Genomic DNA, 17062 nt, shown 5'->3' on the forward strand with positions numbered 1-17062 from the left:
AGAGCGACCTCAGTACAGCGCAGACACCTGAACCTGGTTTTGGTGACAAGTGGCTCACAGCAGCACGGAGCGCAGCACGGGCCAGATTCTGCTGGTTCCTGAGTAGATGTGAAGAGGTATGTTTTTCTTTTGTACAAAAACTGGCACTCAGAAGAATCCGAACGGAACTGCACAGTCCTGAGGCAACGTTCTCTGTTGGCCGTTTCAATGCACAATTAACCAGCAAAGATGAAAGATTCTAAGACCACAGGCATTTTTCTTCTCATGCTCACATATCCTACCCAGAAGGTCAAACAAGGCTCAGATATTACACTGGTCTCTTGATACGCATTAATGTCCCTGCAAAAACATAACGGAGTTGAAGATTTCAGTTTGGTCCCATCCATCCATGGTAGGAAAAACAGGATACAGCATCTGTAGGAGAGCGGTTGGGCAGCAAGATCCATGTTCACCATCCCTGCAAAGAGCTTTGCACTATCCTTTCCGCTGCAGAGCTCCCTCGCGCTCTCTTCTGTGTTAAGAAAGTCTTTAGCATCATTTTGCCCACAGTAGGCTTAGCTGCAAGAATCCAATGCAATTCATATTATCATTCAAATACAGAATTCACCTGAGTCTTTAAATAGCACCTTTAAAACAGGCACCCAGTGGGTATATATGATGAAAGCCCATGACGCTGAAGACACATGATGTATTAAGTGAAATTTAAAAGTACATAGAACAAGTATTTCTTTTTATACGTACATAAAATAGCAAACTAAACATGTAATTCATAGTGCTAGGTCATCACCGGCAGTGAAATAAAAAGTGCTATAGAAATGCATTACATAGTCCTCTGAATAATATAGTTTTAAAAAGCTTTAAAAGTCTGCGATTGCATTGCATTTAACTTCTTTTGTTAATTTTGGGAATAAATACTGACTTCTTATTTTCCTGAAGTGCTTGACACGATAACTTTTTCTTTATGCAGCAAAATGCAAGAGCGTGGAAAAGCTGAGTAAGAAAAGTAAAGACCTGGTGACCAGAACAAACTCACAAATATTCTCCACCATGAATTCTGTTTCTGCCCCATTATTTTATAGGAAGGCATATATACACAGCAATAAATAAAAAGCAATAAACACCACATGATACCCTAGGGGTTACACACAGGAAAACATCAGGCAAAGCTAATGAGACCTGACGAGGTTTTCTCCAGCTTGCGGGATCAAGCCTCCAGTAACACTGACAGTCAATAGAAAAGCTTCAAATGTATCCAGAACATTGTTATTTCAGAATAACGTACTTCATTTGGTAGTCTTCAGAGTTGAAATGCTTTTCTTTTCACCACAACAACTTTTTTCAGTGTACAAAATGTTTCTCATGAGTTAAGATTCCGAAACTAAAGACAGCCGACTGGGATCACGACGATCTTAATGTTCCCCAAAAGGAAGAAATATCTCATATTTGACCTTTATAATGCAGGAAAAAAGTCTAGGGCCAAATCTGAGTAGCGTCACACAAACTTGGACAGCAACGGCTTTCAAGAGGCTCAAAACTGAACCAGTGAAATAGTCCATTTTATTTTAGCTGCCCTGATTAAACGGGTTAAAGTAATCAGACCGCGTCACTGAAAGTTTGTGTTCCAGCTGGTTACAGCTGTCCAAAATATCAACAAAGCTTTCAGCCTCCCCTGCTGATGCTTTTAACCTTCCGAACGACCGCATTTCAAAACCAGCACAACTAAACAGAAGTTTCAGGCAAATCATCCGTTTCTTCAAACGTATTCAGGGTATTTTTGCTATTAGTCCTTGAATTATCTTGAACTCTGCTTGGATCTGCAAAAAAATGCGTTATAAACAAACAGGATATGGTAGAAACTGTACACGGAAGATCGAGTTTTTGCATGTCTATTTTTTGTTAAAAAACATGCATTTATTTAAGCAGCAAGTTGTCAGTTTACTACCATATCTTATACAGGAATTTTTCTGTCTGCCCCTTTTCGCTATTACCGAGATCATTCTGCTAAGCAATATACATGCTAACTGACTCAAGAACAAACTCCAGAACAAGGCTCCCAGGTCCTCAAAAGTCCCTGTCCTTAACTCTGACACCCGACACCCCAAACTCAGCTCATGTCTCTGCTACGATTCCAACACCGTCAGCAGGTGGGGATCTTGAATTTCCTGGTCAACATTCACAACGGGCAGCTTGTTGTCCAATATATATCACAAAGCATAAATGTGAATGTTCTAGGGTTAAAACCAGCAGACTGTAGCGCTGTCAGGGAGAATCAGGCCGATTTCTTGCCAGATTTTGCAATTCTAGATGTAACTATTCAAGGACTAAAAGTACTTTATGACAACCCCAGGTTCCAGTTCCTGCTCCATGGGGGGATTGCACTGGATGAGCTTTTGAGGTCCCTTCCAATCCCTGACATTCTGGGATTCTGTGAACTTCTTGACAAATTTTCTGTCTCTTAAAAAGTTCTCTGGCCTCAGACCTTTCAAATGCCACAGCAGAATGTAAAACTTAGATCAAGTGTAACTGCTTAGAGAAAAATAAAGGTAAAACAAATGTCTCAGTGTCAAGGTGTAAATAATGAGAGTTTGTAATCAGCCCTCTCTCCAAATTTGTAAAAATAATTGAACACCCCTACAGTATTAGCCATGAGTTTCCCTAGCAGTAAAGTGTGGTTGAATATACAGATTATGAGAGTTTATATTGTTAAAGGTATGAAACTATATCAAAGGATTTATAAGAAAAAAACAATTTCACAAATAGGGTGTCATAAAATTCTGCAGTACCTGTTGGCCCTGGATCTTCATTAATAAATGAAACATGTGTTTTCCACTCGGTCCATTTCACTTCATTAATCCTGTTTATATTGTATATAAATAGTGTTATTAGCATGCATTATCTCCCAGCTACACAGCTGCACTTCTGTTATTTCTTTATTCCTTCTTGGCATTGTCACACCTCACTATCAACACCTGCTTTGCTAAAAGGCCGAATGTCTTTTGCAGTGTTGTGTACTATATGAAGATTAGAATAATACTAAGACTACTTTATAATTTCACTTATTATGAGTAGTGTCTTGAAACTCGCCTTAAATCTTTAAGTATTTATCATAAAACAGCATAGTAATATTTTCTTTAATGTAGGAATCATCAATTAGCAATCAATTTAAATGCAATTACTTTTAAGCTAACATTCAAAAGAGATTATAACAAAGTGACATTTACTGCGAGCAGACTTAATGCTTTACATTAAAAACATACGAGGGTGAAAATCTGTTTTCTTACCAAAAATTGTCTACATTAAAAACTCTATAAATTTTCCTTTTTTAAAACAACTGGTTACAAGTGAAAAGAAATAACTGGATATTTGTACATCTAATATAATTTGTAGGGATGTAGAAATATTTTCAAGAGGCCTTTGAGGAGAAATATCCTTGAAGAAACATACAGAGCAGAACAGACAGCACAGTATTGTACCTTTGCTTTACCTTAAGCACACCCTGGTGTCATTTTCAGCCACTTTACACCGTTCTCCCAGTTGGAATTTTTTCCTCAGACATTTTGGTAAGAATTTTTCAAATTCCAAAATAGTTCTTGCTCTCTATTAACAAGAAACAGTAACACGAGTATGGTTAACTATAGTCAAAATGGTCTGATTCCATAGCATATCCAGTTTGCACATTCCACTGTTATATGTCCTGCCTCTGTCCATAATTAACACAGATTCCAACACTCATTATTTGGTGTGTGCAGGTAGGGAGCCCACAGCTTTCTCTACTTAGCCCCAGCACAGAAGGAACACCCAGACAAGAATCAAGAAATCTCTCTCTGAATTTGGTGTTCGGGGTTTAATGGTAACACCTTCATGCACCACCCTGCCGCAGGGATATGCAGAACCTGCAGCGGGATGCTGCCCGCCATAGGAAACAACCCCAGCCCTAATGATGACTGTGTTCTCGATGGTGGCTTGAGACTTGGAGCTGTGTAGCCTTGGTAAAGACCAGGCTTGGAGAAGGTGCGAGAAACTGGAATGAACTCACGCATTGCTCAGGCTCAAGGGATGGAATAGCCGAGCATGCTGTGTTATGGATTTCTGGGCAGATAATGAAATGCACCTTCCTGGTGATATATCAAGGGGAATGACTGTCACAAAGGTACAGGACAGTGCATGAAGCTGAAAATCTGAGCCATAAGATTACCTTTAAGATAGTTGTTAATTCTGAAGTTAGCAGGATAACCTAATACTAAAACTAGCTATTTCTATTCTTTGTACACATATAGAAATGGGGATTATCATTGTTAGTACCTAAACCCTGCTGTCAGCGTGACAAGTCACCATAGGTACAGCTCAAGCGAGCTCAGCCGATACATTTATACTTCACTAAGCAAACTAAAAAACAAACCTGAAGTTTCCAGATGTGCTCACTCTCTTTAGAAATATCTTCCACTGTTTCTCCCATTAACGCAATCAGCATGTTCAAGAGGAGAACAAAAGTCAACACAACGTAAGTTATAAGGAGCAGAAGAAATAGTACAGGATACTTGGAATTTTGTTGGATCTCCAGATCACCCAGTCCTAGGGTGAGCTTGAAAAGATCCATCAGAACAGGTCCGAGGCTGCTGTTGGAATGGCATTCGCTGCCATTTTGACAAGTGTCAATCAGTGCAGCAAGAGCTGAGAAGAAAGCACAAGAAAATGTTAATCACAATAATGCTTTATGTATACATGGCATTTTATCCTAAAGAATTCAAAATGAGCTAGAGCTGCCCAGTAACAAACACAGCAGGCAGGCGATGGATACCCAGGAAGCAGAAAGAGCCCACGTCCAGATGAAATTGCAGGCAACCGAGAAAGAGACAAATTACTTATCTGTTCAGATAGTCTCTAGACAGCTTAGATCTCTAAACTCGGCTTTTTAACATCCAGAAGAAATCCCAACATGAGCTCTCAGCATGACAATAGGGTTCTTATTCATAATAATGCTAAAATTTCTACTCACACAGAGCATCAGCGCTTTTCTCCCGTGATATTTACCTACGCCAAATCCCAGCAAAAACACGATATAGACAACTAAAAATTTTATCACATCTTGCAGGATGACCTAAAAATTGAATTAAATATTTATCAGAAATGAAAACTGAGAACTAGTTTTATGCTTATGAATTCTGCAGGTGTGGTACACACTAAAGGAACTTTCATTACACAAACTGGCTGTAGTATCAGTGAGAAACCAATGAAGATTTAGTTCTGATTTCTCCTCTCATGACTGAGAGCCGCTGTTTTGTGTACTTCCAAAGGCAACTAACTCGGTACAATATAGGCATTATAGCATATGATGCAATTAAATAGCAGAATTACATTAGCCGAAAAACCTAAGTTACTTACATATTTAATATCATAAAATGTTATTTTTAAGATATAAACTAGTTTCTGCCATTGAAGTTATATAGTGTAGTCTACTGAAATAATATGTATAAACTGAAAATAGGAAATTCCAGTATGAGCTATAAAATACATCTGAATTGCTGAATATGCTTGATTTGGACTGTATCATATCATAAGGCAGATAAACAAAACAAAACGAACTTGCCTTTTGAATCATAACACTGTAAATGCCCATGGACTGGAAGCCTCTGGTGAAATAGAGCATATTAGCCCATCCCAGGGCCATTGCCAAAACAAGACACACCAGGTGTTCTTTGTAGGAAAACAAGTACAAAAAGACAGAGAAGATCACAAGCAAAGCTTGTATAAAACTGTTAAAAAATAAACACATGTATGTAAAAAGGACATTACTAGCACAAAACCAACAACATATTGGAAAATTATAAAAACAAGACTTCTTTGCATCCCAATTCTAAATTCATATTGCATTCTTTTCCCCCCATTAATGTCACCATTATAGTTTCACAATGAAATAGATAAGTACAGGTTGTATATTAACAGGTAGTATTATGTATTATAGATAAGTACAGGTAGTATTATGTTTATTAAAGCTACTTTAAGGGAACTGTTCTCCCCAAAACAGCTGGTCAATGCAGATTCTGCTGACAAAGACATTAATAATTCTTAATTGTATCTTGAAGATGTATTTTTCCTCCTTGAAGGAGTCAAGAGGAGTGTGAAACTGGATCTGCTTTATTAACCAGGGTTCTTAAACACATTTCTCTGTATACAGCTCCAAAGATAAGCTAAAGACACTACTGTAGTTTGGAAAAAGATTCCAGTCTGTCCACATCAACCCCCAGTATTGTTACTGACCTACACAGCCATTAATGTGTATTACAGAAAAGCTGTATGCAAGATTACACCCATCCTTCTAAAAATTGATAATCTAGAGGAAAAAATTAGCATCTGCTACAGGGGTATGTTCTCTGCGACCATGAGATAAATAAGCATTTTATATACAGTATGAAATACATGCATGACAGACTTACAATGCAAAGTGGAACCATGCATCAGAGAGAATCGAATGCAGGTCTGAGGGCCTGAGCAGGAAGATGGCGACACTCTGTGCAGACAGATACAGAAAATACAGAGACGGGAGTAAGAGAAAACGGGCCTCAAAGCTGATTTTTCAAAATCTTTCTATAGGGCTGTAAGCTCCAAGTTTAAATTTCTGCCATCTCTGGCACAATTTAACAGTTAGTTACTGGTTTTAATTACATATAGCATATGGTAAAAATTATACCCTAGGGTTTTTCCCCATTACAAGTTCTAATTCAACCGTGTCTTTAAAGCCAGTTATGTGACAACATAGATGTTATACAAATATAAAATCTCCATCTTGAGAATTTGAAAGGAAAAACCCTTCATATTTGTTTCACAGAATAATACAGTTATATTCAAATATATATTCCTAGTAATTCTGGATAAGTGACATATTGTGCTTTTAGACATTTTAGACAAGTGACTTTCAGACATTACACATGTAAAGATAGTCCAAACGTATTTCCAACATCATCAGCGGTGTATTCATAAATCTAGGGCAGCTCTTTAGCTATTTTGTCGTGCTTTTGCTATTAAATGAACTCACCTCTTTTATGGCTAAAAATATTGCTCCTAACATAACCATCACCTGTCCTGATAACTGCAGCCATCCCACGCCACGCGTCAGAGCCAGGGGATACGGTGGAGCCTGCAAGACAGGTCCAAAGAGAAAGACTGAGCAAAGGGCACAGTTAACAGGTAGCCTCATGTATGGAGCTCTCTGGGTATCCAAATTCTTTCCTTTCACAGAGATTTTTCTTCATGGTGGATTTATAGAAATGGCCCCCTACACATATATATGAAATAGCAGAAGTTTCTTTCTTAAAATTAAAAAAAAAAAAAACAACTGTCTCTTCACACTTTTAGAAATTTAACTACTTGTCTTCCTAATACGTATTTGTATTTTGGGTCATTTTCACAAAATGTAAATGCAATTATCTCCTCTATTACCACTTTTCAGATATGAAGACCTGATGTGGGAGAACCTGGTCTCACTACAGTCTGACTACAGACAGATATTCTTATATATGTTTTTGGTTCAGCATTTTAAATACAACTCAGGAAATACTCTTGCATTTTAAAGCAGTAAAATTTGCCAAGGTTAAGTTGCTGGACTCACTTCATTTTCATTAGGCCTGTGGTAGGAAACTAACGTCAGTGTTACATTGTACAGGAAATAAAAACAACATGATATAAAAAACATGTGCCGTGCAAACTTCTTCCATTTCATTCGCAGGAGTGAATTCAGAGGCTCCAGAGTCAGCATTTCATGACGGTTCTGGAGGTTGCGGGGGAGAGAAGAAAACAAAAAAGTATTTGAATTTGCCACTTGTAAGGAAACTGAAATCATTCCAGGCATTTATTTTTCTGTATTGCATTCAGTATCTGTCCTTGCTGATCTAGAAACACATGGATGCTCAGGCCCTAACACATCATATATCAGCATAGGGGAAAGCAACCTGGGGGTCCTGGGGACAGCAGGATGACCATGAGCCAGCACTGGGCCCTTGTGGCCAGGAAGGCCAATGGCATCTTGGGGTGGATTAGAAGGGGGTGGTCAGTAGGTCAGAGAGGTTCTCCTGCCCCTCTACTCTGCCCTGGTGAGACCACATCTGGAATATTGTGTCCAGCTGTGGCCCCTCAGTTCCAGCAGGACAGGGAACTGCTGGAGAGAGTCCAGCGCAGGGCAACAAAGATGCTGAAGGGAGTGGAGCATCTCCCGTGTGAGGAAAGGCTGAGGGAGCTGGGGCTCTGGAGCTGGACAAGAGGAGACTGAGGGGTGACCTCATTAATGTCTACAGATACATAAAGGATGAGTGTCAGGAGGATGGAGCCAGGCTCTTCTCAGTGACAACCAATGGTAGGACAAGGGGTAATGGGTTCAAACTGGAACACAAAAGGTTCCACTTAAATTTGACAAGAAACTTCTTCTCAGTGAGGGTGGCAGACACTGGCCCAGGCTGCCCAGGGAGGTTATGGAGTCTCCTTCTGTGCAGACATTCCAACCCGCCTGGACACCTTCCTGTGTAACCTCATCTGGGTGTTCCTGCTCCATGGGGGGATTGCACTGGATGAGCTTTCCAGGGCCCTTCCAATCTCTGACATTCTGTGATTCTGTGATATGTCAGACCCCAACCTGACAATGGGACAATTATCTGACTCATGCTGGGATAACCTGCCGTAACCTGGTAAATTATGATTGAGCTAAAACTGTAACATGAACTTCTGGTCTTGCTTCCTACAGAAGTTTTATGGAATTATTACTGTTTTTCCAAATATTACTGTTTTAGAAGTAATTCAGTCAAATGTGTAGGCCAACACATCTGAAGTGAGTGTACTGCTAGAAAAAAAAAAATAGAAAGAGGCAACTTACACCAATATTTGTATTATAGACAATAATTTCCAACACTGAATTGTCTGCGGTGGTATCTAGTTCTGTCAGATCGTAAAGAGAAGATTGAACCGGCCCATAAGCCCAGTCTGTGAATTTTCTTGACAGGCTCCTGTTAGGCTTATCTCTTATCTCTCTGCTCAGGATGTATTTCAGAATCTAGAACATTAACAGAACCATTTGTAAGCAGATGCGTTCAAGGGAAAGGAGAAAGCACATACACGCTTGCCAACCCCCGACTTTTTAACTATTACATTTGCTACAGTACTGAAATTCTATGCATTTGTAATTCTGTTATTCAGTGAGGGAAACCTTGAAGGGTAGAAGCAACATTGCAATGGAAATATTTGCTTGTATTTTGAAGAAAATTACAGTATAACCAGCATGGAAAACTACACAACAGAGTACTAACATCTGAGTACATAATTGGCTTTAACTCAGATTTAATTTCTCTCAGATGTTACTGAAATGATACCCACCTCTAATTTCCCAGTTTTTGCAGCTAATTGTAGTGGTGTCAAACCTTCCTTATTCCTTGTTGTTTCCAAAGTTTTGTCTTTACTTTTCAACAAAATCATATCATACATTCTGATTACAAAGTCATTCTGGGTTTTTAAGTCCTCTGCCACAGTAACTAATGCATGGAGGATATTGTTTCCTCTGGAATCCTGAGAAGAAATATTAGTCCTGGTATTGTCCATTAACAGCTGAATTATGTCTGGTTGATTGGTACATGCAGCTAACGCCAGTGCAGTTTCACCTGCAAAATTATAAAACGTAACATGCATTCAGGTTTTATTACAAGCATTCGAATGATATTATAAAACAGTGGCTGTGTTACACATCTTAATATACGAAAGCGCATTTACATATTGATTGTATTGAATTTAGTTTTTGTTTTAAAAACTCTTAATTTGCATGAAAGCATTTGGAGAAAAATATTCAGAATCAGACTTGTTGCAGTTTATTTGTCATTCAAGCATTTACATTGTTTTGGTAAATGTTTTGCCATTATTTCTGAGTGCTTATAATACACTACAAGTCACTTTCACAAAAGGTACTATGCCACTTTTAAATCCTATGATACAAGTTACCTAATCTAGGTTTAGCTGCAGTAAATGATTCACCCTTGCCTTTCATACTGTCTGAATTGCTTGGGTAATTCCTTCCCACCTTTTCCAGAGAGATCGCATTTCCACTTACCGAAATAAAAGCCTTCATGCTTATGTTTGGGATTAAAGAAAATACCCTGGGCATGAGCATTGACATCAGCTCCTTTTTCTATAAGGCTCCGAGTTATCTCATATTGTCTCCTTTCAATGGCAATATTTAGAGCTGTCTGGCCTGCAACAACACACACAGGTATTTAGCGTTGAATGTCTTATACGCAAAACAATTATGATGTTTCACAATGGATAGCACCAGTGATAATGAACAAAAGTTGTTTTAGGAATTTAAACCATCATTACAATGTTTGAAGAAACATTACTTTTGTGGGTGGTATATTTAACCATATACCTGAAATTGGTATCAGATGGCAATACCTTTATACGCCTCTTCTGTGTATGCTGCATTGATAAATCTCTCAGAAATACCATTTTCTTCTGTGAAGGACAGTAGCATATTCACTACATCATTTGTGTTTTGGTTGATGTTCAGCAGAGCTTTCATCAGACAAGTTTTGCCAGTGTCTAAAGCTGTGAATTTTTTCATCAGATAATCTACAAGAGTGAATTTTGAGATCAGATCATCATTATTTATTAAAGTGGATGGAAAATAACTCTAATCTTTTGTTTATTACTGGTGGAAACTAAGGGATATATATGAACATAAATTACTTGCCAGACAATTACTCCATCCTGTTCACTTTGTATTTAAGCTACATATACTTGGCAAGACGATACATTCAGAGATGTGGTGCTAATTAATAAAGCAGCCAATGTAACTGGGTTCTTTTTTGGACATCCCATTGCCACGATAACTCCAGACAGACCCAAAACTCTTTGCACAGAGATATTTCCAAGTGTTGGACTACACATATGCCACCAGAACAATCTTCCCTCAGGTAACTCCCCAGCTTACCCGGCACAGTCATGTTTGTACATGCGTTTGCTCGTTCCTTCAGCTCTGTGAGCAGACACTGCAGTTCTTCTATATTCCCCTCAGACACTGCCCGAAATATGTATCTTTTCAACTTCTTCCGGGCGCGAGTCTGCTCAGGTCCTTGAGATATGTTAGCACTGAATTATAAGAAATAATAATGAAATTGCTGATTCACTTTGCTATGGTTTATTTTATTTTTTTACATAAGAGGAAAACAAAAATACAATTACTTGCCCCAGCCAGGTACACTTGCCCCCCTTCCATATGCATTTTGGTAAGAATCTCAGAATGTTTCTGCAGATTGTTTATTTGCAGATAAGTGGTTATTGAGAGGGTTTTTATAATAAAAATGTACATTTTTCAAGTCTTTTGTTTTGCATTTTTTTCCAGTTTATCCGTTCTTCTACAACAAAGGCTAAGGAATACCTTCCTGCTTCTCTGATCTGCCCGCAGCTCACTTATTTCAATGCCTAAAGTTACGTGATGCTGCACTCCAGCTGCACCCACCCCGCTCACAGCAGAACTTTTAACCTCACATCTTCGCACACAATTTTCCTGATCATACATTATTCATGAATAAGTACGATTTAGTATTTTCCCCTCAAAAATACTCCTAGCTCATGCCTAGTTGTGCATGGTGTTTAGGTCCTGCGTTGTCATCTAGGAAACAGACATTATATGTGAAGAATCCTCACACTAAATATGAGATTTGAGAAAAGCAGAGGTTAGAGTTCTCGATCTCAAAATTTAACTACTGAAAAATCAAAAATGCATGCACACATATGACCTTATTTCTAAAACATGGCAGGCAAAATAGGCAATATCTACCCTATCACAGATTTAATCCATTGAAAATAGATTTGATGTCTTCACTCACCAACAACTGTCTACATTAGGGCTGTACTCAGTCACGTCATCCTGAAGAGACTGTGGGGAATCCATATCTTCCCCATTGCCAGATGCACTATAGAAAATAGAAAAGCAAAGTGCTAAGACAATAAGATATTGGAAGGCATTTTGGAAAATTGCATGAAGAATCAGTCAACACTGGGAAGCAGAATCTACAGCAGAGCTGAAATTAGCCTAATTTGACATTGTTCTTTTTAATTCCATAATTTTATCTCCCCCGTGTATTTTACAGTGAGTGGTAAAAACAAAGAGACCCACAGGATTTTATTATATTTTTAAAAACGATTACGAAAGCAACTAGTTTTGGGTTTTACAATGTAATTTCATTACAGATCCTGAAACCATGGGAAGTTGTTGTTTTTTTTAAGGATCGTTGCCTTTTATGTATCATTCTGAATGCTTTCAGCTCACATTCTTCTTTTTCATATGTATAATTTATCATCTGCCACGAAACAAATGGTAAATCTGTAACCATGGATGGGTTGCAAGCACTGAAAGAAAGTGATTTACCTAAAGATTTACTATCCAGTACACTGTAGGCAACTCAAGAACATTTTGCAGCTGACTTGAATGAAACTTCAGCTAAAGGAAATAGAGGACTGGGCCCTAAATTTAAAAGATTTCAAAGGCATTGGTACTTTGTAATTGCTGCATGTGATTTCCTGACATTCCTAAAAGCATATCTGACTTAAAAATTCATTTATTATAATTTTTCTTACTTTTATTTTTGTTTTCCGTAAGTTTCAGATTTGATGAACTGCCTCAGGCTAATAACCTAGAGAGTATGAACTATTAGTTATTGATGAAATTGATATATGGACAGTAATGCAAGGATTCTGCATTGCTCTGCAGATAATCCCTTCCCTTTGAAATGAAGCTGGTGGCTCAGAGTCCATTCTTATTCAGTCCATCACTTCTCTGCAGAAAACAGTGAGGAATTCGGTGACAAAGCGTATGCGTCTTGTGCAGATCTGTGAGAGGGAGGAATTTGGACACCTCTCCTCTGAAACCAAAATAAGACTGTCAGCTAGTTCCAAAAAGCTGACCAGACATCCTTCAGACACAAAAACATTCGGTCATTCTGCGCTTCCGCTAGATTTGATGCGTATTTCCCTTAATCATAATTATTGGCTGTTAGTATCCCACGCATTTTAAAAAATTAAATGCATTCTTCCCACTCGTAATTTTTCTCTATTCATTCAGCATAAATGGTTGTGTTTAAATATTTCAGACTCGGCATCTTCGTGATGTTTGATTGGTAACGAGCAATAGAGGGAGTGTGTCAGCACACAGCTGGGAACAGGGTTTGCTAAATTAAGCTGTGGTAGTCAAGCAGTAGAAAATACACAAATGGGTGCATGGAACTTGTCCTAACATATCATCAGAGGCTAAGATGAAAAAAGACAGGCCTGAATTTGAATTTATTAAAATCTGAGGCCTGATTCGTTCAGTGTAAATGACAGCAGTAGATAAAGGTAAGTCATCTAGCAACAACTAACCTGCAGTGGAGTTCTGTCTTTGAAGTGACCCAAAGCTAAGAAAAGCCACATGACATTTTAGCTCTGAGGTCTAAGGAGAAGTAAAAAGGAGCTGCTGAAAAGAAAGACTATTGAATATGCATCTATAACTTACCATGGACGAATATTTGAATCCATTGGTTTTGAAAACACGGGCGGAGATGTATTGTTTGGAGTTGCATTGCTTTCAAACCCGTCAATCTCCAGAAAAAAGTGTGAACTGTTGAACACAGTGCATTTAAAAAATATTAGTTAAAAAAGCAAGCTCAGCCATAAAATGAGCAAAGCACTACATGCACATGCCTAGAACAAGGCTGTCAATTTATATTTTCTGGCTTTATGCCTAGCAGGATGCTGGAAGAGAAGCTTATCTACTCTCCCCTGAGGAAATCCCAACCTCCAACACCAAGCCCAGCACTTTCATGCTGGCAGATTGGCAAAGTATCCCAAGATAACTTTTAAGATAATGGCATCAGATCCTGACATGTCAAAGCAGCTACCCCAGCAGCCTTGCACCCAACATCTGTGCAAATATCTAAATGCAACAACAGACATTTACTGAGCAGCCATACATATGTGCCTGCACACACATATGCATTTGCTTTTTAATCTACTGCATTCTAATTCCTATTTCTCCAGCCAGGAGCCATCAGGATGGATCATTTCAAACGCATCAGCAGTGATAATCTTTAAGTCAGAAAGTTTGAAAGGTCACATGTTCAGTGACATCGGGCATTTCCACCATCCAGGACTGAATGTGTAACTGGCCAATCAGTGTGTGACATTTAACTATTTCTTTTCTCTATAAATAATTACTACTTATAGGAAAAATAAATTAAATTTGAAAAAACACAGAGAAGTGAACATGAGAAGAAAAGGAAGATTTCGCCCTTTAAAAGACTGCAGAGTTGAGAGGCAAAATCAATGGCTTGGTATTACGAGATCTCATTCAAACATTGCTACATTTCACCAAAGACAGAGGAGTTTCAGTGGTGGATGCAGCGCATTTCCCCATGGCCTATTGTTCAGAAACTGTCTTCCATTTCTAAAGTGCTCCAGTAGTCACCTGGAAAATGTCTCCAATTTGAAACATGGGTTCATCTTGCTTTTTTGCATTTCCTGGCCATGATGTGCAGGAGCTGTCACAACAGGCAAACGGCTGTTGGAGACCACAATGAAGCTCCAGAAAGGCCAAAGTGCCACACTCTGGGCTTTCCTGGACCATATCACCTGCCCTTGGCTCAGCAACAGCGTGTTCATACTGAAAATTTTTACATCCAAGAGATGTCCAGCAGCTATGAAGTGGACCCTGTTTTGGAGGCTGACATACCTCACCTCTCCCAGCACGTGGGTTATCTGGGGATACCACGGGAGGCAAAAAAAACCTCAAAGCCACCGTGCAGAGTAGGTGGACAGTTGCCAACAAATACCCAAGTGCTTACGTGGCCGTGGTGCACGCTCAGGAGCGCTGCCCACAAACATAGTCAGGCTCTGACAGCGTTGGCAGCACTCCTCCCACCATGTCTGTTGGTTTTCCTGTACTTAATTATATGCTGTTAGTCCACCCAGATACCAGGACCTTCAAGAAGGGGAAGTCGCTGTCTTTTGAGAAAGTGCATATTGCCGATACAAGTTGTCAAGTGAGAAACGCCACCCCTAGAAGTGCAGTCGCTGCTCAGTGGCACAGCAGAAGGAAATTTTTTGAAGCAGCAGAAGTACAGCAGTATAGAAACATATAATTAATAGAACACGTTAGACCTCTGCATTAAAATTCCCGTGATCTTCGTTCCTGACGTTAAGGGATGTTGTCAGCCACACCCCGAGCTCTTGGCTGAGAGGTGGGAAAAACCCCAGGGTTACTGTTAGTGAAGCCACAAAACTGATTGAGAGGTATGAGCTTATGTAATTGAGGGCTAGGATAATACTTGCCACTATTTGTTATAACTACTCAATCTCCCATCAAATTGCCCCTTCTTGAAGAATAAGTTGTATTGTGGGATGCTCAGACACCTCAGCTCCCCCTTATGCAACCAAATTGCTTCTCTTCTTGAATTTAGTGACAGAAGGACTAATTGGGCCACCCAGGCAGTGGGTCTCAAATAACTGATGACGCCTTTTCTGCGGAAAGTGATTCCTCTGATTATTAAGAATTATAGATGTCAGAACAGCCACAATTGCCTAGGCCTCCAGAGTTTCAAAAATCGCCGTAATAGCTAGTAATTAGCCACAGAGTGAAAAGTTTAGGAATGAAAATTCATCCTCACTCTGCTTAGGTGACTTCAATAGCATAGTATCGGGGATGAATTACTGCTTATATTTCCCTGTTCATATTAAACACAAACACAAACCCTTGTATTAATTCTCTAGCACAAATTCTGCATGAGCTAGAGTCCTACCTTTTCTTCGTGAGAGTGCTTTCAGTCGGCTTTTTCTCTTGCTGGTTTGAAGGAGGAACACCAGATGGATTTGTTTTCTTGCCCATTAGTGGAACGACTTCACTGTGATCTTTAATCATATTTCTGCAGTAGATAGAAGCACAGTTACTTAAGTCCTGTTCATATGAAGCAGAGCAACCAAATTGCCTATTTACAGTCTCCTCATACAAATTTTGGTATTTTTTCAAAGTTTTTCATTTTTCAGGTATTATGCGCATACACACCATTTTATGTGTCAAGGTTGGAGAGTTATATTCAGGACTGATTCAATTACGTTCTAAAAAAGTGTCATTAATAGTGATACCATAAATCCAGAAGAACCATAAATTCAAGCATGCACCTAAATTAAACTGAAGAGAGTCTGCCAATCACAATGACAGTATATGTTCATTAGAGAAACAAAAAGAGCACAATGACTTCTTTTATAAGTAGCCCTAAAGTCTGTGCATATTTACAGTTAATCTAAGTGGTCTCCTTTCATCCAAGATAACTGCAGAAAAGCGGTAAATTCCAGGAAAATCTGTGCAACAGATATAAGGTGTGAAGAAAGGTTTCAGATGTGAACAGAGAAAAAGCCCTGAAAGTTTTCACCATATTAGAAGAGCAGAGCAATGCACAGACTCTGAATACGATGCCCAGGCTGAATTCAGCTAAAACACACACAAAAAACCCAAAACAAAACACAACCAAAAAACCCAGCAAACACACGGATAACATCAAGGACTTTTGTATCCTGGTGACACTTCTCAACATTTCTTCAGGGAAAAAGAAAACATTGCGCCTCTTCTGGATGGGAACAATCACCACCACGTGACACAAAAGGATCTTAATGCACGTTATCTGTTCATAAACACCCACACCATGAATTCTGTAAGTAATAATGAGTAACTCTCTTCCTATTTCTCAGCTGGTACGTGTGTGAAGATGGGGGGTCAGTGGGAGTAGCAGGAAGAGCTGGTGAAATAAAGACCCAGGTTAAAATCTCTAAAGCACACAAAGGACCCAGGGAAGAGCCTCTCATTTGTGAGCAATGCTGGAGCTCCTGAGATTCAGCAACAGGTTTCTGTGCAGGGAACAAGTCAAAGCCCCACGTGCAGCTGGTTTTCACCGCAGAGATTCTAGCAGTGACTTGCGAGCAGGCTGCATCGTTGAGGAGATGTGAACACAGGCAAAGACAGCACTGGAGTTGTACTGGATAATGAAAGACTGCTGAACCAGCA

The 17062-nt window shown here is 39.2% G+C and overlaps 1 protein-coding gene across 1 annotated transcript; it reads right to left on the minus strand.

Moving 5' to 3' along the window:
- Nucleotides 1–1685: 1685 nt before the first annotated feature.
- TRPV3 (transient receptor potential cation channel subfamily V member 3) lies at nucleotides 1686–15922 on the minus strand (the record flags this gene model as incomplete). Its single annotated transcript, XM_080356954.1, has 17 exons — nucleotides 1686–1814; nucleotides 2784–2854; nucleotides 3485–3597; nucleotides 4400–4671; nucleotides 5032–5098; nucleotides 5588–5753; nucleotides 6435–6508; nucleotides 7034–7135; nucleotides 7607–7765; nucleotides 8861–9037; nucleotides 9358–9638; nucleotides 10082–10222; nucleotides 10423–10599; nucleotides 10961–11118; nucleotides 11859–11945; nucleotides 13523–13627; nucleotides 15804–15922. The coding sequence occupies 17 exons, from the start codon at nucleotides 15920–15922 to the stop codon at nucleotides 1720–1722; spliced, it is 2364 nt and encodes a 787-aa protein (XP_080213080.1). The 3' UTR covers nucleotides 1686–1719.
- Between the last annotated feature and the right edge of the window lie 1140 nt (nucleotides 15923–17062).

Source organism: Nesoenas mayeri (assembly GCF_963082525.1).
Source record: "Nesoenas mayeri genome assembly, chromosome: 20".
Taxonomy (NCBI): Eukaryota; Metazoa; Chordata; class Aves; order Columbiformes; family Columbidae; genus Nesoenas; species Nesoenas mayeri.